The sequence below is a fragment of the Urocitellus parryii genome, chromosome 11 (genome assembly GCF_045843805.1).
Source record: "Urocitellus parryii isolate mUroPar1 chromosome 11, mUroPar1.hap1, whole genome shotgun sequence".
NCBI classification, from domain to species: Eukaryota; Metazoa; Chordata; class Mammalia; order Rodentia; family Sciuridae; genus Urocitellus; species Urocitellus parryii.
In genome coordinates, this window is record NC_135541.1 from 15,243,678 (window position 1) to 15,269,211 (window position 25,534).

The window sequence follows — 25,534 nt, forward strand, 5'->3', positions numbered from 1 at the left end:
TGAGTTTTCTCCAAAAATGGAAATGATGAAACCAGCCACCAAGAGGACAGAGGGTGGTTGCCTTGGGCTGGAAAAGTGCACGAGGGGCCGTTTGTAAGTGCGCCCCTGTATAAGGGACCTGCTGCCACAGCTCATCTGCCCCCTGGGACCCAGAGGCAGCTGGGACGGGGCGGGGGGAGGTGGGGGTACTGTAGGAATTCCGGGAAGCGGGGTGGGGCACTGGCTGGGGTGTGTTCTCTGCTCTCTGCCCGCGAGGTCCAGCCCCTCCAGTGGGCAGTGAGGGGACCCTCCGGCGGGGCGGGGCCTCCAGTTCTGACTCCTGTTAATGCCGAGGGCGGGCGGGCCCGGGGTGCAGGTGTGGTGGGAGGCCGGCCCTGGGCTTTTCCTATGGGCAGGGCCCCACCACTTCTCTGGATCGGAGATGGCCTGCGGCCCAGGAGCTAGCCCTGGGCACGGCTGGAGCCGGGCGGTGGTCCCGGGAGACGCAGGAGGACGAGTCGGCTGGGCCTGGGCTGGGGCAGTGTCCGGGGGTCCGCGCCCCCTCTGTACAAAGCCGTGGCTGGACAGGCGCGCGGGGCCGCGGGCCAGCGAGGTCCGGTCCCCCGGCGCGGCGCTCAGTAGGGCCGCCACACGGCCTCGTCCATGCGGCCCGGCGTGCTGAGGGCGGTGGGCGAGTTGCTGTGGCTGCCGTCGGCCTCCACGCCGTCGCCCTGGCCGCCCAGGCTGGGGTTCATGAGGTTGCCGGCGGGCGCGGCGCCGCTGGGGCAGGAGGCCAGCATGCGCGTGGGCGAGCGCTCGCCCGCCACCATGGAGAACTGGTAGGAGCCCGAGGAGGCGCCGTAGTAGAGGTGGTAGGGCGCCGCGTTGGCCGGGAAGGGGCCGCTCTGGCTCTGCGGCGCCCCGGGGTAGGGCGGCGGGAGGTAGGTGTGGTGGAAGCGGCTGGCGGCCGGCATGCCCGCCACGCCGAGGCCGCCCAGGCTGGAGCCCGAGGGCGCGGCGCTGTAGGGGAAGGCGGCCGACATGGCCCCGGGGTAGTGCATCCGGGGGTCCGGGAAGCGGCTCTCGGAGAGCGGCGGCAGCGCCGAGAAGGAGCGGTCGAACTGGCGCGGGTCGGAGAAGGGGGTCAGCTCCGAGGTGCCTGGGGAACAGTAGAGGAGGGTCAGTCGCAGCCAGGCCACGCGGGGCCTCCTGAGTGTGGCCCGGGCTCTGGCTCACAGGGCTCCCTAGGGGACCCCCGCCCTGGGGATCCCTGGGAAGCGCAGGGGGCAGGTGCCTGGGCCGCAGCCGAGGACGGGGCCTTGCCTTCCCTGAGCAGGTGGCCACTGAGGACCTGGCTCGGCTTGGGAGGCTCCCTGTCGAGGGCTGACAAGGCCGGGGGATGAAAAGGGCCTGTGACCCCCTTTAGGGGTCTGTTGAGATGCCCGAAGGGGACCCTGCCTCTGAGAATAGGGTGACTGAGACAGAGAGAGAGACACAGAAGGAACTGGACCTGCCTGGAGGCCCCTGACCCCTGCGGCCTGGGGTAGTGCGAGTGCCCAGGTGCACACTGGGCTCTGCGCCCAGGCTGCGGGCCTCAGCTCACATCCGGGATGGAGCTGGCGCCCTGCAGCTCTACGGGTTCTACCTGCCCGCTCTGTGCCCCTCTCCTGCAGGCTGGAGCTGACCGTGGCCACACAATGACCAGCAGCTATCCACACCTGCCTCGACAGCAAAGGAAAGACCAGTTAGAGGGACCTTGGGGTCCAGGCCCCCACTGGGCAGTGTCCAGCCTGGCCCTGTGCTGGCTCCCCTGAGAGTGTGGCTCCTCAGTGGGCTGGAAGACAAGGGCGTCCCAGCCTCTACCCTACTTTTGTGGTCACAGGCTGTGGAGCCTCACATTCAAATGGACTCTGGGACGGAGTCTAACCCAACTGGTGGAAAAATGGAGGCCCAGAGAGGGCGAGGCACGAGGACCCCACAGTACATTGGTTCTAGCATAAAACCCCAGGGATTTTGGGTTGGAGCCCCAACGTACGCCTTCTCATGATCCAGGCAGCAGAGCTGAGGCTAACCATGTGGCCTCCAGAACTGGACAGACATCCAGCTGTGTGCCCCTGGACGAGTCACTTAGCCTTCTGTACCCGTTTCCTGGGGACCACAGCCTTTTGTAAGGTTTCAGTTGACAGAGCCCTTAGAACAGAGCTGGGCACAGGGTAGTTCCTGTGGGGCTTTGCGCTGCTGCCATTGCTCTGACATCTCTTGCTGGGCCCCAGGAGAATGGGCCTTGCAGGACCCTGAAGAGAAGGGCCTGACCCAGACCCTTCCTGCACTCCAGCAGCAGCGGGGGTGGGGGAGCCTGGGAGTGTCCAGGAGCGAAGCCCATTTGGCGCCCGGCTCTCTGTCTCTCCCACCACGGCAAAGAGCCAGGAAGAGAGGGCCTAGGAAACCCAGCTCTGTCCCCTGTCCCAGTGGGGCTGGTGCCAGAGCTGGTGGGCACTGCTGACCAGGACTGAGGCCTGGCTGGGGACAGAGCGCCCAGGCCTCCTGCTTCCTCAGGTGAGACTTGTCCCTTCTGGGGCTTTGGGGTCTGCTCAGGCAGCTGGGTACACATCCCTCGGCAGTGCCTCTGGGCAGCTGGAACCTTCTGGAATGTCTGACACCCTCCCCAGTGGTCACTGGCTGGTCACTCTGCCTTGGAGCCTGGGAGGACAGAGGTGCCTGGTGGCAGCTTGCATCTAGGACCCCAGGGGAGCAGGCCCTCCAGAGAGCATGAGGTGGGCAGCTCCTTGCTGAACAGGGTGGAGGTGGTTCCCATCCTCAGGGCAAAGGAACCCCAAATGGAACCCAGTAAGGGACAGCAGGTCTGGGGCTCTGGGAACACGAGGTCCTGCAGTGGATGGCCTGGGCCTGGAGTGTGGCATCAGAGTCCGCACGCACGGGACAACAAGCTCGGCCTGCCTGGACTTGCCACTATCCGCCCTGCCTCCCTCCTCGAGGGGTGGGGGGTACCTGCCCTGGGCACGCCTTGGACCCCCCCAGCAGCTTCCTTGAGTCTCCTGTGCCACCCCCAGCCTTACCGCCCCGGGAAACCCGAGCTGGCGGCCACTGTCCAACAGCCAATTCCAACAGTGGGAGGAAATGTTTATTTTTTTCTCCAAATTGCCCCAGCTGCTGCGTGGAGGCTGAATGGGCCCTTTGAGTGGTGAGAAGCCCCCATTGTGGGTGGCTGTGGCTGGGGGGCCGGGCTCAGCACTGCTCCCCGTGACCAAGGCCAGGGGGTCAGAGCTAGTAACAGGCACCAGGGAAGTGGTGGGTGTCCTGAGGGCATCCAGGGTGCCTGAAGGTAAAGGCTGGTCCCACCCCAAGGGAGGGCCATGAGGGACAGTCCTCATGCCTGGGCTTCCAGCATCCTTCTTTCCACTTTATAGATGAGAAAACTGAGGCTCAGAGAGGTTTGGTGACTTGCTTAAGAACACAGAGCCAGTGACAGGCAGAGCCAAGCTCGTAGCCAGGCCCACCTGACTGCACCGGTCCTGCCCCTCTGCTGGTCCTGGTCAAGGGCTCTTTCTCTACCCCAAAGGGGACAAACCTGAAGAGGGGGACTTTACGGCCCTGTGTTGTGGGTGGCTCATGAGGGGTCAGGCCCTATTTCAGGATGTGGCAGGAGGAGAAGGACGGGTCAGCCACTTGCCCTGCACAATCTGCTGACCTCCTCTCCCCCGACCTGAGGAGAGGCAGGGGCTGGGCCTGCGGCGGGGCAGGCCAGACCCCTTGGGGCTGCGTGGAGGATGGGCAGGTCTGCTTAGGGACCCATGGGCACCGATTCCCAGACAATGCCCCTCCGGCTGTGGCAGGGCAGATTCGGTCCCCAACACGGTCCCCAACACGTTAGGCCAGGCTCTGCCCGAGGCAGGGGAGGTCAGCTGGGTTGGGGCTGCTGTCACGTTGAAGGCGCTGGCTCAGGGGGATGCGAGCAGGGTGTGCGGGTCCCTAGCAGCCCATCGGGGGGCCAGACCCGCTCCTGTGCTCCCCAGGGCTCGGGCTGAAAGCTGGGTGGAGGGGACTGAGCCCAGGCTAGAGGGGCCGCATCCAGCCCCCAGCTGCTGCGTCAGGCCTGGAGCACAGAGCAAGGGCTGGGCCAGGCCTCTGGTCAGCTGGAGGAGGAGGAGGGGGAGACAGGTGGGAGCCAGTCTGCAGTCCTGCTGCAGCCCCCTTCTCGAGGCCTCCTGAAGCACACTGACTCGACCTGGTCACTCATGGGCCGTGTGACCTGGGTGACTCTTAACCTCCTCAGCCTCAATTCACTGCCAAATGGGCCTCATGCAGCTCTGCTAACTGGGAGAGAAGGCCAGAGTGCTGTGGCAGCCCGCCCCCGCACCCTGCCCTCCAGCCGGAGTCCTGCCCCTGCCTGGCCACTGCCAGGCGGCAAAAGCACCCAGCCGACAGCAGCCCCCAGCTGACAGCAGCCCCCAGCCGACACGCTGGCTGAGTCCTGGAGGCCAGAACAGGCCCTGTCCACTGCCTGCGGGCACCTACACACTCTGGAAGACCTACCTGCAGTCCGGCTGCTACCTGCCTGCTGTCCCCAACTGGGCAATGGGGACAGAGCCCCAGTCCTCAGTGCCCCTGTTTGGGGGAGTCTCTGGGCAGCGGGGAGGCCTTTCCCAGACAGTGCCACGTGTCTCTCGGGGGGGCTGTCAACTCGTCACAGTCTGAGTGCAGTTGAGTCCTGTGGCCTGAACACCCCCCAGCCCTGGGAGCCCCCTCACCTGACTTTCAGATGGGAGGCTGAGGCCAGGGGAGAGTCCTGGGGCACAGAGGGGACACATCACCCCAGTTTTCACTGGTCCTCTGGAATTAACCCCATATCCTGGGCTGTGTCCGCTCACGCTGATCCCGGGGACGTGGTTTGCCAAGTCAGGAGGTGGGTGCTGGGTGGGGGAGGGGGCCCCGGGGGAGCACCCGCAGGAGCGATCTGCCCAGCGCCTCCTCCATGAACCGAGAGCAGCCAGAGCTTCTCAGAAGGGCCCGGCTGGGCAGGCGGGCCACGCCCCGGTTCCTACCTTGGATGGGGGTCTGGCCTTGGCTGCCGAAGTGGGTTGTGGTGGTGAGTGAGCCTCGGGGGCTGGGTGTGCTCGGCGTCACCCGCATGCGCAGCCGCTCCAGGTCCCCGAAGCGGTCAGGGAATGCCTTGGTCTGGTCTTCTATCTTCTGCCGGTGCCCTGGGGAGCATCAGAAGCCATCAGCCACTGGCTCCCTGGAGTCCCAGGCAACCCAGAAATGCCTCGCTCTCCTGGGAAGTTCTTCCTGAGTTCTAACCTCAGGTCTGCAGGGAGAACCCTGAGGTCACCACCAGCCTCCTCTGAGGTTTTCAGAAGACGCTCTGAACAGAGCATGGTGGTTCCAGGCCACCGGGGCTGCCAGGAGCTTGCCGCTCACTGCACAAACCGGGGAGGCGTTCTTGGACGGGGTCAGTGAAGCTGTGAACCCCAGATCCAAACTCAGGGTTCACATCAAAGTCTGTGGCCTAATGCTCCCCACCTACTGTGAGGCAGAGGGGGACACGGAGGCACCAGGCATGGGAGGCCTCCATTCCCAAGGGCAGCAGGGAGAGAGGTCAGCAGTGCCCACCTCCGACAGAACAAGAGGCCCTGCTCCAGCCCCAAGGCACAGGGACCCCCTCGTCCCTTCAGCCTCTGGCAGAACGCAAAGCCACCAGGACACCGGGCAGGGCTGGCGCACCTGAGGGAGGGGCTGGGCTGAGCTCCCGGAAGCTGGGGTCAGGGGACCAGCACACCTGGCCTGGGGCGTCACACTTGGAGACAACTGCAGGCGCTTCCCTCTGTTCTGGGCCACAAGGAAGAACCCCAGCCTCACCTCCCGGGGCCCAGGGAGCTGGCAGGGTCAAGGTGGCCATGCCCCTGCCCTCTTGCAGCCTGCTGAAGGCCAAAAGAGCTCTTTTTGAATGATATCAAGCCTGCGGGGACCTTCCCCGTCACACACACACTTTTTCAGTCACTCAGGTCACATTTCGCAAGCCACAAATCAAGTTTCCAAAAGTCAAAACACTGCAGATGAGGCGTTTTGACCCATCCCAGGACCCCTCCAGAAGCCTCCACTGTAGAAGGCTCTCGACCCAGTCTTTGCTTCTGTTTTATGTGCATGGAATACAGGAAGACTCTCATGGAATTTTCTAGAATGGTGTCACCCTGGATATATCATATTGTCCCTTCCTTTTTGAGTGGCATGTCTGGGAGGACAAGCTCAGTTTCCTTACCTGTGAAATGGGGCTGAAATGCCCGACTCCCTAGGACTTTAGCCTCAATTAGTGTGTGAGGACTGCTGTGCCGATGGCTGTCCCTCGCTCTGTGTCACATCTGCCGGAGGTGCCCGTCACCTCCCTGATGAAGGTGACCAGGCCCTCTCTTACAGATCAGAGCACTGTGGATCAGAGAGGCACACAGGCTTGCCAGAGGTCACAGAGCAAGAAGTTGGTGGGATCTGTCGGACCTGGGCCCCTTTAAAAAAAGTGGGGAGAAGGCGGGCTGGGGTGGTGGCTCAGTGGTAGTGCAGTGGTCTGGCATGTGTGAGGCACTGGGTTCCATCCTCGGCACCACAATAAAAAAAATAAACTAAAGGTATCGTGTCCATCTACAACTAAAAAAATATTTGAAATAAAATAAAATAAAAGTGGGGAGAAGGGGAAAGACAGAAGAAGTTTGCCCGAGTCCTGGAGTGACGCGGAAGTTTTCAGGTTGACAGAGGAGAGAAGTGGGGGGGTCTGACAGTCCCCTGCTGTCCTTGCCAGGGCTGGGAGTGGGACACAACCACCCACCACTGCCGGGAACTAAGGGCAGAGCCGGGAGCCCAGGAGAGGCCTCACTGCTGGTGTTTAAGATGGGGATACAGTGCTCTGAGCTCCCTCCACGACCTGCCACAAGTTCCAATGGGCATCTGCGAGTCAGCAGGCCACCGAGACCCAGGGAACCCTGTGTCCTGTGACAAGGCCCCTTTCCAGAAGGGACACCTGGTGGCAGGAATAGGACCATCTGGCTTCTGGCCAGACCCTCTCCCCAGCTGTCCCCTCTGCACAAGGAAGGGGAAAGCAGGGCTGGGGCTGCGAACTCAGATGCCTGGGCAGGGTGCTGGGTGAGTCACGGCAGCGGGGTGAGAGGGATGGGTGGGGAGTGGGGCGGGTGGGGAGGGGGCCGCGGGAGGCACCTGGCTGATGGCCACTGTCAGCCAAGCCCTGACAGGGCTCCAAGAAGATGCCATGGCTCCAAGAAGAAGCCACTGGACACGGCAGGGAGGCACGGATGAGGAGGGGGACAAATGAATTTAGAGTAATCTCAACAGGCAGGAAGGCAGCTGGATGGATGTGGAGACCGCAAACTGACCTGACAGCAGCTGGGTGCGAAGGATCTGGGTGTCTCAGTCAACCACAAGCCTGAAGTGAGCCAATGAGGCTACACCAAAGCTGCTGCAAAACCTCAGGCCCTGTCACTGTTGTCACTGGGGAATAAAGTCCCCATTTTCTGAGTCACACCTTGTACAGAGAGTGCTTACAGGTACCCTGTGGCTGGCGGAAGGAGGGCAGGGTTCACAGCAGCCCGGGTTTGAGGCCCGGCCCTGCTGCCTGCCGCCTGCTCAAGTCGCATGCCCACCCCAAGCTGCAGGGTCCTCACCGTGCCGCCCTTCCGGGCCGAGGTGCTGGCCTCAAGGCTTGGCCACCGTCCACTCCCCTGGGTCCCTGCCCTCACACGTGTCCCCCCTTCGGCCCCTGCTGGTGTACCGAGGGGTAGGTAGGATGGAGACAACAGGCCCAGGCCAGGTGCTGCCCGTGTCTGGAATGCAGGGCGAGGAGGCAGGACCAGTACCCAGTGGCTGGTCCCAGCTGGGAGCCGGTGACCTGGCCCCACAGTGGGGTTGCTCTGTGGCAGTCCTGCCTTCGCAGAGGACGGACTTCCTGGGGGAGGACCTTCCACAGCCTGCGGGACCTGCTTCCCGGTGCTGGGTGGCACTGCCGGGGAGGGGCAGGGGGCAGCGAGGCGGCCTCACGTGGCCAGGGCGCCAGAGAGTCTGGGAGCCATGGGGCTGGGGCCCCGCACTGGGAGACAAGGGAACGGAAGTGCCTGAGCCCGAGGAGAGGACGGGGTGGCAGAAAGGGCTTCTTTCATCGCGGTTCCCACGGTGGGAGCCGGGCCCGCGCTGGTGCCTCAGTCCCCCTGCGCAGCCGCTCGCCGAGCCCCCTCTGGCTACCCCGACTCAGGTCTGCAAGAAGCAGCCCCTGGTCAGCTGCCCACAGGCACCCGGGAAGAGGGCGGGGCTGCCTCCCAGGCCCTCTCCTGCTGCTGCTGTGGCCAGCTTCTAGAACGTTCTCCACCCCACACTCCAGAGCCTCAGCTCAGAACAGCAAGGCCCTCTTGACCGTTGGGGCCAGACCCAAGAGCCCTTCCTCCAGGAAGCGCCCTTCCTCCTGCCACGGAGCCCGCGACGGCCCTGGTGTGGGAGCTGGAGGAGTGGGAACCCCACCAACTGCGGCCGCTGTCCCCTGAGTGCCTGTCCCCACAGAGGGTGAGCAGCCCAGCACTGCCCGCCTCGTGCTGCGAGGTCCTACGAGCAGCTCTGCCACCCGTCCCTGACGGCCAGTCCTGTGCTCAGGGTCACACAGAGCCACCTGCCCACCGGGTCTCCCTGGAGCCTGGGGCTTGACCAGGGGGTCGGCCCCAGCCCAGGCCAGGGCACGGGCTGCTTCTGCAGTTGCAGGAGGACGGGCCTGGGCAGGGCACGCTGGGGTCTCTCAGGGGACCCACCAGGACTCTGCCCTGCTCTGAGGCCCGGGATGGAGGGGCAGGTCCACAGTCACACCCTGCTCCAGCCCTCCAAGTCCCCCCACTCTAGGCCTCAGTTCCGACATCCACAGTCGGACCCCGGCTTTGGGGGAGCAGCGCACAGGGGCTGCCGAGTGGCCTCCGGTGGGCAAAGGCCTGGCAACTGGGGCTCACTGTCTTCAGACGACAGAGGAGGAGCCTGGGTGCAGAGCTGTTTAGAGGTCGAATTCCTGGGGAAGACAGAGACGCTGGGGAGAAGCCCCCGCCCAAGGGGCCCGGGTGGGCTGCCATCAGCGGCCAGTAGCTGGGCTTCCCCAACATGGCCTGGAGTAGTGCCCAGGGGCCTCCCAAGGGCCCATGGCAACCTGCTCGTCGTCCTGGGCAAGGCACCTCCCGCTCTGGGCCTTGGCTGCCTCATCAGTGAAGTGGGATCACGCAAACGGAGCCCCGAGGAGGATGATGGGTCCAGCAGGGGACAGTGAGCCAGGCACTGGCTTCAAGAGAGGCCTCTGTGGCCCCAGTTCTGACAAGGGCACCTTCTCCAAGCCAGCAGCTCTGCTAGGATACAGCTGGACAGTGGGGTGGCCAAGGTCACAGGTCTGGGTAGGGAAGAACACTGGGGCCCTGCAGGCTGGGTGAGTCACCAAGGGTCACATGGGGTCTCCTGACCCTGTCCCCAGGACACCGCTCATCACCACGAGTCAGGCCAGCACGGGGTCCCACTCCCTACCGGGTGTCCATCAAGGCCAGCCCCCTGCCTCCGTGCAGCCCGGCACACACTCCTGCCAGGGAGGCACACAGCCCACTGGTCTTAGGACAAGTCAGGCAGTGTCCACTGCGGCGTCACACACGATACCTCCGCAGCCACAGCCCTTGAGAGGTGGTCACCGTCACCCCCTCTTAAGGACAGGAAAGTGGAGGACAAGGTTAAGGCCACACAGTGACATTCAACCTGGAACCACAGCGCGTTCCACGGCGCTGGGCTGGAGCAGGGGGCTTGGCTTCCCCAGGCTCAGCCAGGTGGGAGGGCGCAGGAAGCAGGGGAAACAGGGCTGAGCAGGGCCCCGGGGTCCCGGGGACAGTGTCGTCTGCTGAAGACGGAGGGAGCCGCAGTCGCCAGGCCTGTGCCCACCCGAGGCCACTCGCAGCCTCGTCGCTGGGACCCAGACACAGCGGCCACTGTCTGCGGCGGGGCTGCGGCCTGTCAGGAGATTTACACCGGACCCTCTCGGCCGCGGAGTGGAGCGGCGCTGCCCGGGGTGGTCTGCCGTGAATCGGCCCCCTGTGAGCAGATGAAAGCGGCGGCGGCTGGGCAGGGAAACGGGCTGGCGGGGGGCCAGCGGGCAGGGAGGCGGTGGCGCCCTCCCAGGGCCGCCATGGGGCTTCCAGTGGCCTGGGCTTGATTAGGGGAACCCGGGAGGTCTGAGGTTAACCCCTTCCCTCCTGCGGGGCCGGCGCCCTGGCTCCCCTGGGCCTGCCCCAGCTCCTGGGCTTTGGTGGCCTTGGTTCCTGGGGTCCCGGGGGCACTGGCCTCTCCCAGCCCAGGCCTCCCTCCCCCAGTCCCCACACCCAGCGTCCAGGATGAGGCTGTGGCCACTTGAGCCTTCGCCAAGGCCTGGCTGCAGGCTCAGTCACTGCTCCTGCCCCTGCTGAGCCCCCCCCACCAGCCACACGGCCCTCCCGAGGACCCTGCCCGCCCCTCTGCCCGGCCCACGCTGGGCAGCTGGCCCCGGCTTTGCTTTTCCTCGAGGGGTCTCTCGTTACCTGAAATTAAATGAAGTATTTACAAGTTTGGGTTCATTTATTCACCAAATATTTACTGAGCACCTGAAGTGCTCCTGTCTGCACCCGGGGGTCTCAGCCAGTGCCCAGCAGGACAGAGAAAAGCGCCCCTCCTCCACAGTGGGCATCACCCAGGGTGGCATGGAAAATAAATGACACAGATCAGTGAGCTGGAGGGCACAGTGGAGGGTGATGAGTGTCCGCGGTAGAATTAAGGCTGGGCAGGACCCGGCAGGTGAGGACGGCTGGGTGTGTGGCATTAAGATGGGGCAGTTGCTGAGAAGGTTGAGCAGAGCCTTCAGGGTGGGGAGGTGGGAGCTGGGCGTCACTCTGGGGGTATCTAGGGAGCAGCAACAGTGCAAAGTCCCTGAGGCAGGAGTGTGCCAGGCAGGAGGCCAGGGTGCCCAGAGCGGGGGAGGAAGAGGGGAAAAAATTAGGTGCCATGGTGACAGCAAAACTGTTTTCCACCTCTCCCCTCTGGAGCACAAGTCCCAGGAGGTGGGAAGCCATCAGCCTGGGTTCCCAGCAGTGTCCCCAACACATGGAATGGCACCTGACGTGGCATGGGTGGTCTGGTGTGGGTGCCCAGGGAAGCATCTGTTGGACTCATTCCAGGTACGACTTGGGGAAGAGGAGGGTCCTGGTGGAGACCCTGAGACCTCGACCCGCAGCTTCTGGGAGGACTAGAACTCGGGTCCCTCCCTTCTAGAGACAGCCCTTCTGAACTGCGGTTCCCAAACTGGGGTCCCGGCCCACAGCTGCCACCCGCCTGCCCCGGACCCAGCTCAGCAACCTGTGTTCTCACCAGCCCCAGCGACTCGGAGGGACACCAGCCCCGGGAACCTCAGAAACCAAGGCCACACAGGCAGGAAGCCACCGAGCCAGCCTCAGACCCAGCCGGCCACCTGGCTGCAGGTCGGGCACGCTCTGCAGGGCACCCGAGGGGAACGACCCGGCCACAGAACCCACAGCCCGGCCTCAGGGACGGCAGGCTCCTGCTCCCCGGCCCCCAGGACCAGCCCCGCTCCCGCCCGCCACCCCACAAAGGCCCAGGCCTCACAGGGGCTCAGGGCTGCAGAGCAGAGCCCAGAGAGGAGACCCCGGCACAGGAGGCTGGTGACAACCCCAGGGCTGCTGGCACTTCCTGTGGGCCGAGCGCCGGAAGCTCGCGGAACCTCCCAGCTCCCCAGAGCAGGAGAACACCACACCACAGGCTGCACAGGCAGCGCTCCGGGTGGAGGGTCAGGTGGCCCACACCTCCCGGCCCCAGCCCAGCCCCGGGCACCAAGGGAGCTGGCTCTGCCTCCCTGGGCCCAGCCCCCGACCATGGTGAAGGACATCCATGGAGCCCAGCACACAGAGCCACGGTGGCCAGCAGCTTTGGAACTGGCCTCTTTCCTCTTCTAGATGGGGAGACGGAGGCCAGGGAAGTGGGAAGGTGTGTCCAGGGTCCCGGACTGAAGGCCAGGCTGGGCCAGGGCCAGGGCCAGGGGCAAGCCGGGCCCGAGGATGGGGACCAGGAGAGCCCACCCCTCCCACTTCCTGCTATTTCCTAAATGAGCTTCTGCTAAGATCTTGTTTGAACAAGTCGCATTAACGCTGCCAATCTGGCCCTTGCTCTGGCCCAGAAAGGGAGACCATCTGCCTCAGGTCACACAGCAATCCTGGCCTCTGATGCCCTCTCGGCCTGCTTCTCTCTCCTCTTTGTCTCCCTGGAACTCAGTGCCCTCTCCTCTGGGCCACTCACCCAGAAGGGGCCATCTCAGGCTGGGGAGACCCCAGGAGTGCAGGCCAGGGACTCAACTGGGGGCTCCCTGGGACAGGGCCATGCCTTTAGCTCATCCAGGACCCTCAGTAGAGGAGAGTGGGCGGGATGGGGCGGGCTGCACGGGGATCTGAGGGATGCCAGGTCCCCCCAGGGGGGTTTCTACCAAACCAAGACCCCAGAACGGGATGCTTCCTTCTTTTAGGAGTGGCCCTAAGTGCTGTGTGCGCACACACACATGCACACACACACACACACACACACACGCATGCACACGCACAGAATCCAGCAGTGGCTCCTGTCCATCTGATCCTGCCCCTGGGGACTTCAGCAGGACTGTGGCCACCTCCAGTGGAGGCTACTGTGGCCCCTCTGAGCAGGGCCTGGTTCCTGGCAGCCGCCCTATGGCTCCTGGGGAGGCTCACCATCCAGTGACGGTGGAGGAGGGGGTCAGTGGGGGTGGGCACCGGGAAGAACAGAAGGCCAGGGACCTGGTGACTCATGAGGATTCTGACAGAGCCATTTGTTGTTCACATGTTGCCCACGGGGGGCGGGAGGGATCGTCCTACTTCACGGGTGGAGGCCCAGAGAGATCAGTGACTTGCCTTAGGATGCACAGCAGATGGAAGCCCTGGCTAAAGCAACGGAATACCTGTCAACCCCCTGTGAGAGCACTGTCTTCCCACAAGAGCACAATGAGGTAGCTGCCTGTGTGAACCCATTTTTCAGACAAGAAAACTGAGGCCCGGAGGTAACTGGCCCAGGGCTTGACTAACCAGGCAGGCTGGCTTGGACTCTGCTCTCTGCACCATGGAAGACCAAATGGGCTTCCCAGTGACCACTACCCTGAGACTGCTGGGCTCACGGACCCAGTTCACAGGAGACAAAATCAAGCCAAAAAGGACACGTGACTGGCGGCGGGTCACGAAGCCCAAGGCCAAGAGCATGGACCTGTCCATGTTGGATCCCAGCAGGCGGGAATTCTGCCAGAGCCGCTGGGAGCTGATGACCATGTGCAGGAGCCTCAGGGTGGCTGTAGGGGGTGACCCATGAGGCATCCCAGGGTGGCCTGGCCCTGCTCTGAGCCTGACCCAAGTGGCCGCTGCTGACCAGACTCAGGACCCAGATGCAGGGGAGCGAGGTCCCCGACTCCAGGGCCAGGCCGACTTATCTCACTGACCCGCCCTGGCACGCAACTCTCCTTCCAAGCTCCTGGGCACTGGGGAGAGGTGCCGAGCTTACCCTCCTGCCCCAGCCAGCTCAGCCAGCCATGGGAGCTGCCCTGGAAGCCTGAGGCCTGGCACGAGCCCCGATCTGGCACCCCACCTCCTCGGGGCTGCATCTGCTCTTCCTGGAGTGAGCTGACCCTTCAGCTCAGCTGTCATGAGATCCCATGCAATAAGAAGCAGGAAGGGCTTTGCTAAACTGCAGACGACCATGCTGACAAGAAGGCGAGGGACAGGCCAGCTCTCCACACCCCAGGTTGAGTGTGCCAGGGAGGGGCCGTGGAGCAGAGCTCGGAACGGGGCTCACTCAGAGGAGGGCTAGTTCATTCACTCACTCAGCAAACACAGACCCTGGCCTCCCACCGGCTTCCCCAGCGACCCGCGACTCCAGGCCCTTCAGCAGGCAGAAGGAGTCAACCATAAACTCTGGGGGACTGAGACCCCTGGACACAGCAGATGCTCAGGACATATCTGCAGAACAAATCTGCATTGGTCTCCTCTGGTGGGTGGGTCCCGGGACAGTGCCTGGGCTCTGAGACTTGAGAGTCAGATGCTGAGATTTCAAGAGGCAGTTTGAAAGGGGCCCTGGCTTTGCTGCCTGCCTGACCCCTGCCTGTGGATTACCTGCCCTCAGCCACGGGCAGAGGAAGCTGGAGTGCGGGAGAACCTGGCCAACCTGTACCCCAGACCACCCCGGCTCCCACGTCGTATCTGAAGCCTCCTCCGCTCTAATTTTCCATTCCTTGTCCCCCTGCTGTCCACCCCTGGGCAAAGGGGTCACCCAGCTGGTTCGGCGTCCAGCCCCAGCCTCCCATCTCCTCCGCGGCCTCCCACAGCCTGGCGCTGTGCCCACAGGGAACTTGCCGGCAGATCCACGTGTGGGGGGCATGTGTAGAGCCGGGGACCCTGGCCCCACCTGTGCCCCAGGGGTCCAGGGACATCTGTCTGACCCTGCTGCTGCCCTTCCCCCACTGGCCCTTGCTCCCGGGCCTGGGGCTCAGTGACACTTACGTCTGGGCTCCCGGGGTCCATCCACGGTGACCTTGATGGCTCGGTGGTAGGTGGCCACTTGGGTGGGGTTGGTGAACACAGTGATGGTCAGGGTGAAGCTCTTTCCTGGGGGGACAGAGGAAGGAGGTTGGCACCTGAACTCAGTACCCTGGACTCCCACGCAGATCCCGCCCCGGAAGCCCCCGACTCTCGGGCAGGGGCAGGTCTCTCCCCTTGAGTCCCGCCCGGGCAGAAGATGAGGCTCTGGATGGAAGTCAAGCTGCTGGGTTTGGCCTTCCCGGTCCCTAGGGGACTGGCACGAGCCGTCACGTCCCCCATCGTCACCCTGGCTCCTTCCTGTATCCTGGCCTTTCTGTGCGATTTCAGGGACCCACATGATTTTGGAGTGGGGGGGGCAAGGAGACACGCTCACGCTCACACTCAACGTGTTTTCTGAAAGCTGTGACCTTTGTGGAAAATTCTGAGCACAAAGAAATCATAAAAAAAAAAAAAAACAGTAGCAGACCCTCCCGGTCGCTCCACTACCTAGAGGTCACCACCGTCACCCTCTTCTCCGCCAGGCCTCTCTGCGTGACTCTGCGTATTCACATGGTGGCAGTGGGACCCAAATATGTTTTCATCCCCAGCGTTTTTTTCCCCTCTTAATTTGACATCTCATCAGAAGCACTTTCTCGTGTCATTAAAACTTCTTCCCAGGCTTCCTTCCTTAGTGGCTGCGGAACACTCCGGGCTCCTCCTCTCTGTCCCCTGACCCTCAGGTATGCGCGCGCTGCCCATTGCTCGCTGGCGGGCGCAGCCCCAGCTGGGGAAGGACAGACCTGGGAGCTGCAGACATTTCATTCTGTAGACACAACTGTTATTTCCAGAGCCCTGTTCTATTTTTAGACACACATTTGGCTCCAAAGTCTCCATTCAAAATTCCTGAGAGGGGGAAAAAAAATACCTTTAAAATAATACTGAATAATACCTTTTTTTTTTTTTTTTTACCATTTAAAATAAAACGAAAACGACCTTCTGTGTAGAGAAATCTCTGTCTGCATCTCAGTTATTTCCTTAGAATAGATTCCAAGAAGTGGCGAGCGATGGCAGCGCCTGGGCCGGCCGGGGACAGACGTGCTTGCGGGCGCTGGTCTCTGCGCGAGATGACTCTGCGGCACCCCGTCACCCGAGGGCCGTCCGGGCAGCGACCCTGTCTATCAAGATGGAAGATCTCCAAGCCCTCTTCTCTGTCTTCCGCGATTAGTGAGAATGAAACTGAGGCGCCTGGTGTCCAGGATCCCACAGGCCGCTCTGGCTCCCCTCTGCTCCCCTGAGCGGGTTTGAGTGCCCTGAACCATCGCTGTGCATCAAGGTCGAACATTTTCCGTGTGGTCTCGGTGGCCCTCAGCCCCCCGGCGGTGGACCTCATTTCGCCAACACCGCGCCGGCCTCGGTTTCCAGCTCTGCGCCCGCCGGTGACTTCGCCGGGTTCCCAGCAGAGGGCACGGCCTGTGCTTTCTGGAGTGACTTCCTGGACGGGTCTGGGGTGGCTGGCTGTGGGGGTCTGGGGTGAGGGGCTTCCTCCAGGGCCGCCAGTTCTTGTAGGAGTCTTTCTTCTACCCTGGCCTCTGCTAAGCTCCGAAGCGCCATGCAACTCAAGATGGAGGGAGCTTCCTGGTCCCCAAGTCAGACCTCACCTCGCCTCTTCTGTGTGCCTACCCGTCTCTGGAGCTCAGTCAAGGGCCTGGGAAGTCCCCGAGGGCGGGGACCGAGGGCCGAGCGCACCCTGCCCCCCAGCTGGCCTGCAGTGGGAGCCATGGGTTCCCTCTGTGTCCTGCCCACAGCTCTGGAGGCCAGCAGACAGGTTTCAGGGGCCAGCAGGCAGGTTTCAGGGGCCAGCAGGCAGGTTTCAGGGGCCAGCAGGCAGGTTTCAGTAGCCTGCCCCCAGGTGGGGGACGAAGCAGGGTGAGCTAGTCCTCGTGCTCCTGGGGCGGCTGGTCTGGCTGGCTGAGTGAACTTGTGAATGTCCCCTCCCTTCCCAGCCCAGGAGCAGCCTGAACAGAGTCAAACCAGGCAGGTGGCAGGAGCCGGGCCCACGACCCCGATGGCTTCAGATGCAAGGGAGAATTCAAAGCCAAAGAGTGGCCAAGCTGGGGGTCCACCGGGAACTAGGGGCCTCCTGGATGGGGCCGTGGAGCCGGGGGCTGAGGGGATAGAAATACTAAGGCAGTGCCCCCCGGGTCCCTGAGGCAGAACAACCCTGGACCCCCACTCTCGGGCCACAGGGGCACTTGGCAAGATTTCTGCAAAGAGCAAGTACTGACCATCTAGGGAAATGCAGGGTAGGTGACTCCTGGACACTTCTGCCCCTCGCTGTGAGGCCATCTCCACCCTGGACCCCTTCCCCACAAGAGCCAGGCGTGCTTGGGGGGTCTCAGACTCTCCAGTCGTTTCCCGCACCACCTGGATTGCATGGGTCCTTGCTGATGGCCTGACCGGACACTGAGGACCCACGGGTCCCCATCCTCTGCTGCTCGACGGTTTACTAAAGTGCTCCTTCAGGTCTGGACTGAAAAGTCACCTTCTCAGTGAGGGCTTCCCTTGTCACCTTCTCGGATGTAGGCTCTTCTAGGGCCGGGGTGCGGCTCGGTGGCAGAGCGCCTGCCCAGCACGCACAAGGCCCTGGGTTCCATCCCCAGCGCCACGAAATAAATACATAACAATAAAATAGGCATCTTTAATTTTGGCCTCCTCGGGGGACCTTCTTACCACTGAGTAGGCTTGTGAACTGGGACAGGAATGGTATTGTCCCCAACCTCTAACTGAAACCTAGCATCTCTCAAGTAAGAGCGTCAGCAACAAACCGCAGAGCTGCAGGCTGTACCTGCGACCTTGTCACCAACAGACAGCAGACACTCCCGTCTCATGTTACAGCCCGTGCAGATTTCTCTAAATACTTTCGTGCTCATCACAACTTCAAAATCACCGTGGTCATCAGACCCGGTGCTAGCTCTCAGCTCTCGTCCTTTGACATGTTGAACAGAGCACACGCTTATCACAACTTCTTCAGCACCTTGCTGTTTGGGCACAGCGGGTGGCCCTGCCATCTATTGCTTATTTTACACCAGAAGCTGCTGGCCTGGTCACTGCAGCCTCCCCCAGCCCCCTCCATTCCCTGCACCTGTGTGAAATTCCCCGGGGAAGCCCATTGGCTTTAATAATCCATCTGCTTATTTGTTTTTCTTTGTCTCCCTGTACTAAACTGTAAGCTCCTGGGGACAAGAATTTATGCCTTGTTCACTGCTGTGTCCCCAGCCGCTAGCATCGGGCACGTAGTAGGTGCTCAATAAACATGTGTTAACTGCAGTCAGCACAGAAATGACTGGATAAGAAAACTGGGCCTCACAGGGGGAGGGGCAGGGAGTTGACGAGGTCGAGCAGAACCCAGAAAGGTTAGAATGTGCTAGAAGCTGCCCCTCTACACAGGTAGTAAAGACCCACTTCTGTGGAGCCCCTGCCCCATGGAGTAGCAAACCACATGCCACCAGAGATCACTGCATGCCTCTGCAGCTTCCCCCCAGCTTCCAGACCTGTCACCACCCCGCCAGGTATCCACAGAGAGGAATGAGTGTCAGGAGGACCCAGGGTCTGGGGTCTGGGAGCAGGAGTGGAGGGGAGAGCAGGGACCTTGGGAACCAGGGGAAGGAGAAAGCCATCCCCAAGGGCCCTTGTCTCTCCCTGGCCCTGCCCAGCTCTCAGGGGACCTCTGGGTCTTCTCAGCATTGGCCAAGACATCCTCATCCCTTCCCTGGTTAGTGGCTCCCGGGCTGCACCCACACACCTGGCCACTCTCTCCACACACTGCTGTCCCCGGCAGCCAGTTAGTGGCAGTTCAGGGGCTCATGCGACTCGTTTGTGCTGAGGCCAGTGGTCACTTCCTAGAGGACAATCTGGGGATCTGGGGTGGTGCATTGTCCAGGAAGCACGACTGAACGGACCCTTGGAGGTGGGGTGGGGGCAGCCGTAAAAGCCCAGCACTGCGCCAGACAGGAAGAAGCCATTTTTTTTTTCTAGGAGGAAAAAACTTGCTAAAATTCCCTGAGCCCTGAACCCAACTCAGTTTTCATAGAATAAGAAAAATAGTTATTGCACTTTCAATATCTATGGACTTTTCTAGAAGGGAAGATAGTTTCTTTTTTTTTTTCCTTTTTAAGCGGCAGGGTGCTTGCCTAACATGTGTGGAACCCAGGTTGGTGACTTGGCATTGCATAAAAGAAAAAAAAAATTGTCCCAAACTTTGCCAAGAGTGTTCACATCTTTAGAAAATCGGGGCATGGACAGTGAGGCTGTGTTCACACATGGAGTCCTTAACCCTGACCGCTCTGTTTCTGTGGCCACCATGGGGCCAAGGGCCTTCTCCACCCTAGACAACTGGAGTCTGGCCTTGACACTTACACAGTCAAGTCAATATTTTATTGTAAGTTACTTTCCTGTTTTTCCTGCACCGTAGCTAAGGTACGATTTGGATTTTGCAACCGTAAGTAGGTAGACCGTGGTGTCTGCGGTGTCAAGCAGGAGAAGGGCATACTACCACAGGCCACCCTAGGAAAGGGGCCTGCGCCTGGCGGGCGGGAAGCCCGGCCCTACCTGCTGCGGGAGGCAGCTGGGCCTGGTTTTCTTTCCAGTCCTTGGGGGGGGGGGGTCCACACTTGCAGCCGGAGGTCAGAGCTCTGTGGGGTGTCTTTTTGGAAGCTATTCTCCAGGGAGTTCAGACAGAATCCAGGGATTTTTAAAATGGAGGAGTGAAGCAGAAACTTCCACCTGAATTCTTAGTCCTGGCTAAAGTCAAAAGGGTCAGGGAGGGGTCCTGGGTCCTGAACCCCAACCTGTCCTGACTCAAGTGGCTCAGACTCCCTGTCAATCACAGTTGGTCCTCTGGTGGGAATTTCCCAGTCAGCAGGACGGGCACAGCCGGGGTGTGGCTGCAGCCTGAGCCCCGGGACCCTGAGCCCTCCCTCAACACCTCCACCTCTCCCACTGAACACTCACACCTTCTGGGTTTCCCCCACCCCCGCCCAAACCACACTGTAATCAGAGAATCAGTGACTGTCACCGCTCAAAGGGACCTCAAAGGCTTCCTCCAGTCCCAAGCATTTGAAGTAACAAAATCTCTAACATGTATCCAGGTCTCCGTGGGAGCCCACGGACACACTTACATCGACTCCCTTAATGAAGCGGCTACCATTTTCAGACCCATTTTACAGACGAGGAAACCGCAGCACAGAGAGGTGAAGCCACTTGCTCACGTCCTCCAGAAAGTCACTAACATGGCTGGGACTCAATCTGGGGCTGGCAGGTTCAAGCCCAGACTCTTAAAAGACCAGGAGCCCCCGAGGGCTGAACCACAGGTGCCGAACTCCTGCAGGGGCTCCCCACCCCTGCTCAGCCGCAGAGACTCCTCAGAGACTGGACGTGAGAATGGTTTATAAATGGCTTCCAGCACCTTCCAGAGCCACAGTACCAGCCCCAGCCTTGCCCACTCCTAGAGCACGCAGGTCAACGGTAATCTGGAAACCTCTCTCCTTCCCTGTAAGCCTCGGGTGGCAGGCACAGGTCTGTGGGCACGGGAGCCACTGAGAAAATATTTTCAGTGTGCAGAGAGGCCGGATGAGGTCTCAGTAAATCAGAGACTCATCACCTCTCTTCCTTCCACATCTCACCTCCCAGAATGCGGACCAGGGAAGGAGGGAGAGGGAGGCAGCAAGTCCCTGATGCCCTGCTGGGCTCCCGAGACGACCTCCCTTCTTCCTGCTCCCTAGGGAGGCAGCCACAGTGGCCCCAAACCACCCCCAACACACACCTGGGCCATCCTGGCCCCGCCACCAACCTGCCACGGGGACTCTTCACTCAAGGCCCAGGCTGGGATTAAGTTGCAAAGGGTTTGAGGGATTGGGGATGACAAAAGGGGCTTGGAGACTAATTAGGAGCAGCAATGAAAGCTTAATTCATAAAAGCAAACATTTTCCATCCGTCAACCTGCAACCAGTTAAGGGCAACGTTTGAAAGAAATCTGTGCGCGGGGAAGGAGCCAACAGGAACAGGAAATGTCTGAAAGAATGTAAACTATTTCAGTTTCATAAAAAGTAACAAGTAAACAGTTATTACATGCAAATAATGCCCTGGTTTTAATTAATGCTGAAAAGTCAAAATATGCTTGACGTCTGTGTGTATACATTGAGCGGCTGGAGAGGACAAAATGGTGCCCAGATGCCCGCACGGGAAGGGCTGGCGGCTCCCAGGGAACTAGGACCTTGAGAAGGCCTCGCTGATTGGTGATGAAAAGTACAATTCGGCTCCAGCCTCGGCTGCAGCCCGGGAGTCGGGACCCGGAACCGGCTCGCGCCTGAGCTGGAGGGGCTGCAGCTCAGCCCGCTCCCTGGGCAGGAGGATCTTAAAGGGCCAGCAGCGGGCCAGCAAGCCTCCGTTCGCCAGGGCAGGGTTTCTAAGGCTTCTCCACCCTGGAGTTAAGTGATGATGGGTTTCAGGTCCCTGCAATCTCCCCTCAACAGCCCCAGGCGGCAGCCACTGCGGTGTCCTCCACTGCCCCTGGAGATGAGACCACAGGGTGGCAGGGACCTCAAGCGGTGCTCTCCAAAGTTATGCATCCTAACCTCCTTTTTTCTCTTCTGTTTAAAACACCTGAGGGCTCAAAGAGCTGCTGGGGAGACAGCCGGAGAGCTCCTGCCCCAGGGAGGGGCACAGTGGCTGAGACATCAAGGGTATGTCCTCCAAGCCCCCAGCCAAAAGGCCCAGAGCTCCCTTTGGGAGCCCCTAAATCCACAATCTCCCCCCCCCCCAGCTTCTTCCCTGAAACCCGTGGTGCTTAATGGGGAGAGGGGAGGCCTGGGAGGCTTCAGGAGCTAGCAAACCTCGGAATCTGGGAGAAAGCGGGGTCTTTTTCTGTCGAGAGACCGTTACTTTCCTTACCCCCTCAAAGGGGTCTGTAACGCCCTAAGCCAGGACGACGGCAGCTTCAGACAGCAAGGCCTGGAGACCTGCTCCTGCGGCTCCGGGGCCCCCACCCCACGGCCTCTCTCTCGGCCTCCGAGCCCCACCCCTGCCGTCCCTGGTGAGAGCCTTCCCCTCACCTCGTCCACTGCGGCCCACAAAGCGAAGGTCGTTGAACCTGGCCACCTGGTTCTTCATGACCGCCGAGGCATTGCGCAGCTCAGCAGAGTAGTTCTCGTCGTTGCCGGCCATCACGGTCACCACGGTTCCGTCCGGCACATCTCCCAGTGCCACCACCTGAGGACACCAGGCAGGAGGGACAGCTTAGAAAGGCAGAGGGAGGCAAGGGATGAGAGGAGGGGCCGGCCGCCAGCAGCTCCCCAAGGTCCCCGGCGGCCGGCGCACTGCGGATTTCTCAAATACAGAGAGGGAAGGGACTTAAAGCTAATGAAGACCTTCCCTCAACTAGGACAAAATCAAGGACGTAAAGTCTGCCACCTCCCACACCTAAGTCCTAAGTCAACTGGCTAACCCGTGTCCCAAGAAATCATCCTTCCAATTCCATGAAACCCAAGCACGAGCTGCGGATGCCTTTGGTTACCGAGGTGGGTTGTAGTTCCCCTGTTGTCCTCGGCTCGAGCAAAAAGAGGAATCAGTATGCGCCTAGCAACCAAGTCTCTAAGTAAAAAGAATATCAACAATAATAACAGAAGTGCTCCTTGCACTCCGTGCACGCAAGAGCCGTTTGGGGCATGCAATTTGGTCCTGAAATGTGGCCCAGGCCCGATGGACTGGCTTCTGCAGAGCCTGGGTTCGTTAGGAAAAGAAAATACAAAATACAAAACAAACTGCCGCTTTGAGAGAGGTCACCCAGAAAGCCCCTTTAAAGCAAGAGAGGGCTTCTGAGAGCAGGAAGATGCACCTGCTGGGAATTGCAAGACGGTTGGAGATGTCCTCCAGTGCACCAGCCCCCCCAGCCCCCACCCCAAAGGAGCACCGAGAGGCAGATGCCTTTTAAAAAGGAATCAGACTCCAAACAGAGTCACAGCCATTTAAACGTGGCTGCCGCGTGCAGGGACTCCGGGATCCAGATGGTAAAAATTTCAAGGAGAAAATGTTTGGGGTCTGATTAAAAAGGCCAGATTTCCTGTCAACATCCTGTCTTCTTTTAATTTCAAAGATTCCTTTTAAGCTCCAAGTGACAGTAAAACCTCCGATCTGACGATTACAGTCACACGGGCCTCCTCCCCCTCCTCCCCGGGAGATTTTCCCCGCTGGTATTTTAAGATGTCACCCGGGAGACCTCAAAGAGCCACTCATCCTTTTTTCCCCCCCAATTCGGAGTCGTCTTAATGGGAGTAGGGACGGCCTCAGCTGCCAGCAGCTGCTGTTTCCAGCCACCTCGGGCACCACCACCTCCCTAGCCGCCGGCCCTTCCTGCCCTGCCCTTTCTCACGGCAGCTGTGAGAGGTTTAGGGGAAAACCAAGGCGTTTTTCGTTTCATCTCGCTGCCCCCTTAAAAAAAAATGAAAATGAAACAGTCTCCTACTCTCTAGCATAGAGGAAAAGACTCTCCAAATGACTAGGGGCTACCAGGGGTGGGAGCCAGCACCCCACTCCCAGCCTGTCACTGGGGATGCAAAGATCCCGGGGACAATCCTTTAGGGTGCAGTGCCCCACTCCCAGACCCAGGGTCGCCGGGTGTAAAATTTCAGAAGCCCAGAGGTTGAGGGTGTGAGCAGGAAGTGTTTCGGTAGCGGCGCACAAGGCGGGGTGCTGGCGGCAGAGGCTAGGCCCTCTTCACCCTCCTCGCTCCACCTCCGGTGCCCTCGCCGGTACGGGGTCCTCTTCCCGGCAGCCCAAAGGACTGTATCCGAGGGACCCCGATTCAGGAGAACGAAGCCCCATTCGGCCGTTTCCGCCTCAACGTCTCTGCGTAGGGCTCCACGAAGCCCAGGTGGAGGGGAGCCAGCCCCTAGAAGTCACCGGCTCAGGGCGCAACCCCAGGGGAACGCCGAAGTCCCCGTGCCCAGCGCACAGCCGGGCAGCAGCTGCCCAGACCGCGGCCGCAGAGTCTGGGCCACATCCCTTCCCCACTCCTGGCAGCTGGGACGCGCGGAGCCCCACGGCCGTGGGATCCCGCCCCAGGCCCCGCACTCACCTTGAAGGCGACCGGCAGCGTCTTGTTGCAGCGCCAGTGAGAGGGCAGGACGGAGCAGAGGAAGTTGGGGCTGTCGGTGCGCACGAGCTCTCCCGCGTGGTCCGCCAGCACGTCCACCATCGAGCGCACTTCGGGCCGGGCGCGCCCGCCGGGCCCCACGGCCGCCTGCGCGCTCAGCGCGCCGCTGTTCTCGCCCATCTTGCCGCCGCCGCCGCCGCCGCAGGGGAAGGCCGTGGAGGGAGGTGTGAAGCGGCGGCTGGTGCTCGGGTCTACGGGAATACGCATAACCGCGGCCGTCAGGGCGCGGGGCGGCGGCGGCGGCGGCGGCGCGGGCGCCTCCTCGGCCGCCGCTGCCGCGCGAAGCGGGAAAGCAGAAGCGGCGCGGCCGCGGCCTCAGGGCACAGAGGACGGCGCCCGTGGCCGCCCCACCGGGCCGGCCCGCAGCGAGGCCTCGCAGCCCCGACCGACGGCCGCGCGCCGCCGCACGCTAGTCCCGCATCCCGGGCGCGCGGCCCGCGTGCGGCCGACCCTCGCAGCGTCCGGGCCGCCTGGGCCACGGCGGGGCACGCGCGGGCTGTGCCGCCGCCGCCGCCTCCTGCCCCGCAGCCCGCGCGGCCGCCCCACCGATCGGCGGCCGCAGCCCAGCGCAAAACCTAGAGAATCAAGTGGCGGCGCCCCGGCCGCCCGCGCGGGGTTAGTACCCCGGGGCCCGCGGGGCGGGGCCCGCCCGAGCGACGCGTGGCGCAGCCAATCGGAGCCCCCATCGCGGGCACCTCGGCGGCGCTCGCGGGGGAGGAACGGGCCCGCGAAGGCTGCGCGGCGGGGAGGGGCCGAAGGCCCCGCCCCGAGGAGGACGCCCGGGGTCGAAGGCCCCCGGGCTGTTGCCCAGGCCCCCGAGGGTTGTGAGCAGCCGGGGACAGTGGTGGAAATCGGTTTGGACAGTCCGGACTGCTCGGAAGGCTCTCTGGCCCTGGTCCCCAGGTGGCATCTCCCTGACGCGGGGCCGCAGCCCTTCCTCCTGCTCCCCGCCTGTCGCGGCCGGGCTTCCCCTACTCTAGCTGCTTTGGGCAGGTGACGCCTGAATCCTCAGCTGGGCGCCCAGAGACCCCAAGACTGGTGACACCGCGCGGGAAGTAGCCCCAAAGAGACCACACGCCCAGCTCTGGCCCGCAAACTATTTTGATCTAAAAGCCGCCACTGCACACGGGGTTCCACGTGCCCTGCGCGGCTCTGGTCCCTGCCTCGGTGGCCCCGATGCCAATCTCGAGACAGACGGAAGGGAGTTCCCCACCGGCCCTCAGTCGACCGAGGCTGACCACCCCGTTTCTCTCTACTTTCCCCTCAAAACAAGTTTCAGGATGGCGCAGGCCTCGTTCTTCTTTCGTTGTAGCGACCCGTGGCTCTTTGAAAAACGTGCTGGGGCCTGCAAAACGCATGCTTTCCGGATTTGTTTCCTCCACGCAAGTCACCACCGTCCTGCATCGTGGAAAAGGACGCAGGTCCGTGACCAGAAGAAAACTGCGGAGAGGACGCACAGCTCAGGGCCCCGCTTCCAGAGAAGGGGATTTTCTTTCTCCCTGAGATGGAAAGTGGTCCCCGTGGGCGGATGCGCTCTGGGCCGCTCTGCGAGGACCTCCGCGGTGCTCTGGCCCTGCCTACCTCTGGGCTGGGCGTCTCTGCTCTCACTCCCAACCTCTCTGGGCTTCACTGCTAACAGACCTTTCCTCTCCCGCTTCCTAGGCCAAGATTTGGGGCCTAAGACGGGATACAGTGGGGAGGGGAATCGGAAAAA

At 61.8% G+C, this 25,534-nt stretch overlaps 1 protein-coding gene across 1 annotated transcript; it reads right to left on the reverse strand.

Annotated features, from left to right (window-relative positions):
• Window positions 1-408: 408 nt before the first annotated feature.
• On the reverse strand, window positions 409-24,027 carry Runx3 (RUNX family transcription factor 3). Its single transcript, XM_026391727.2, has 5 exons — window positions 23,743-24,027; window positions 21,722-21,878; window positions 14,595-14,699; window positions 5,043-5,201; window positions 409-1,138 (listed from the first exon to the last, which is right to left on the reverse strand). The coding sequence occupies exons 1-5, from the start codon at window positions 24,025-24,027 to the stop codon at window positions 615-617; spliced, it is 1,230 nt and encodes a 409-aa protein (XP_026247512.2). The 3' UTR covers window positions 409-614.
• Between the last annotated feature and the right edge of the window lie 1,507 nt (window positions 24,028-25,534).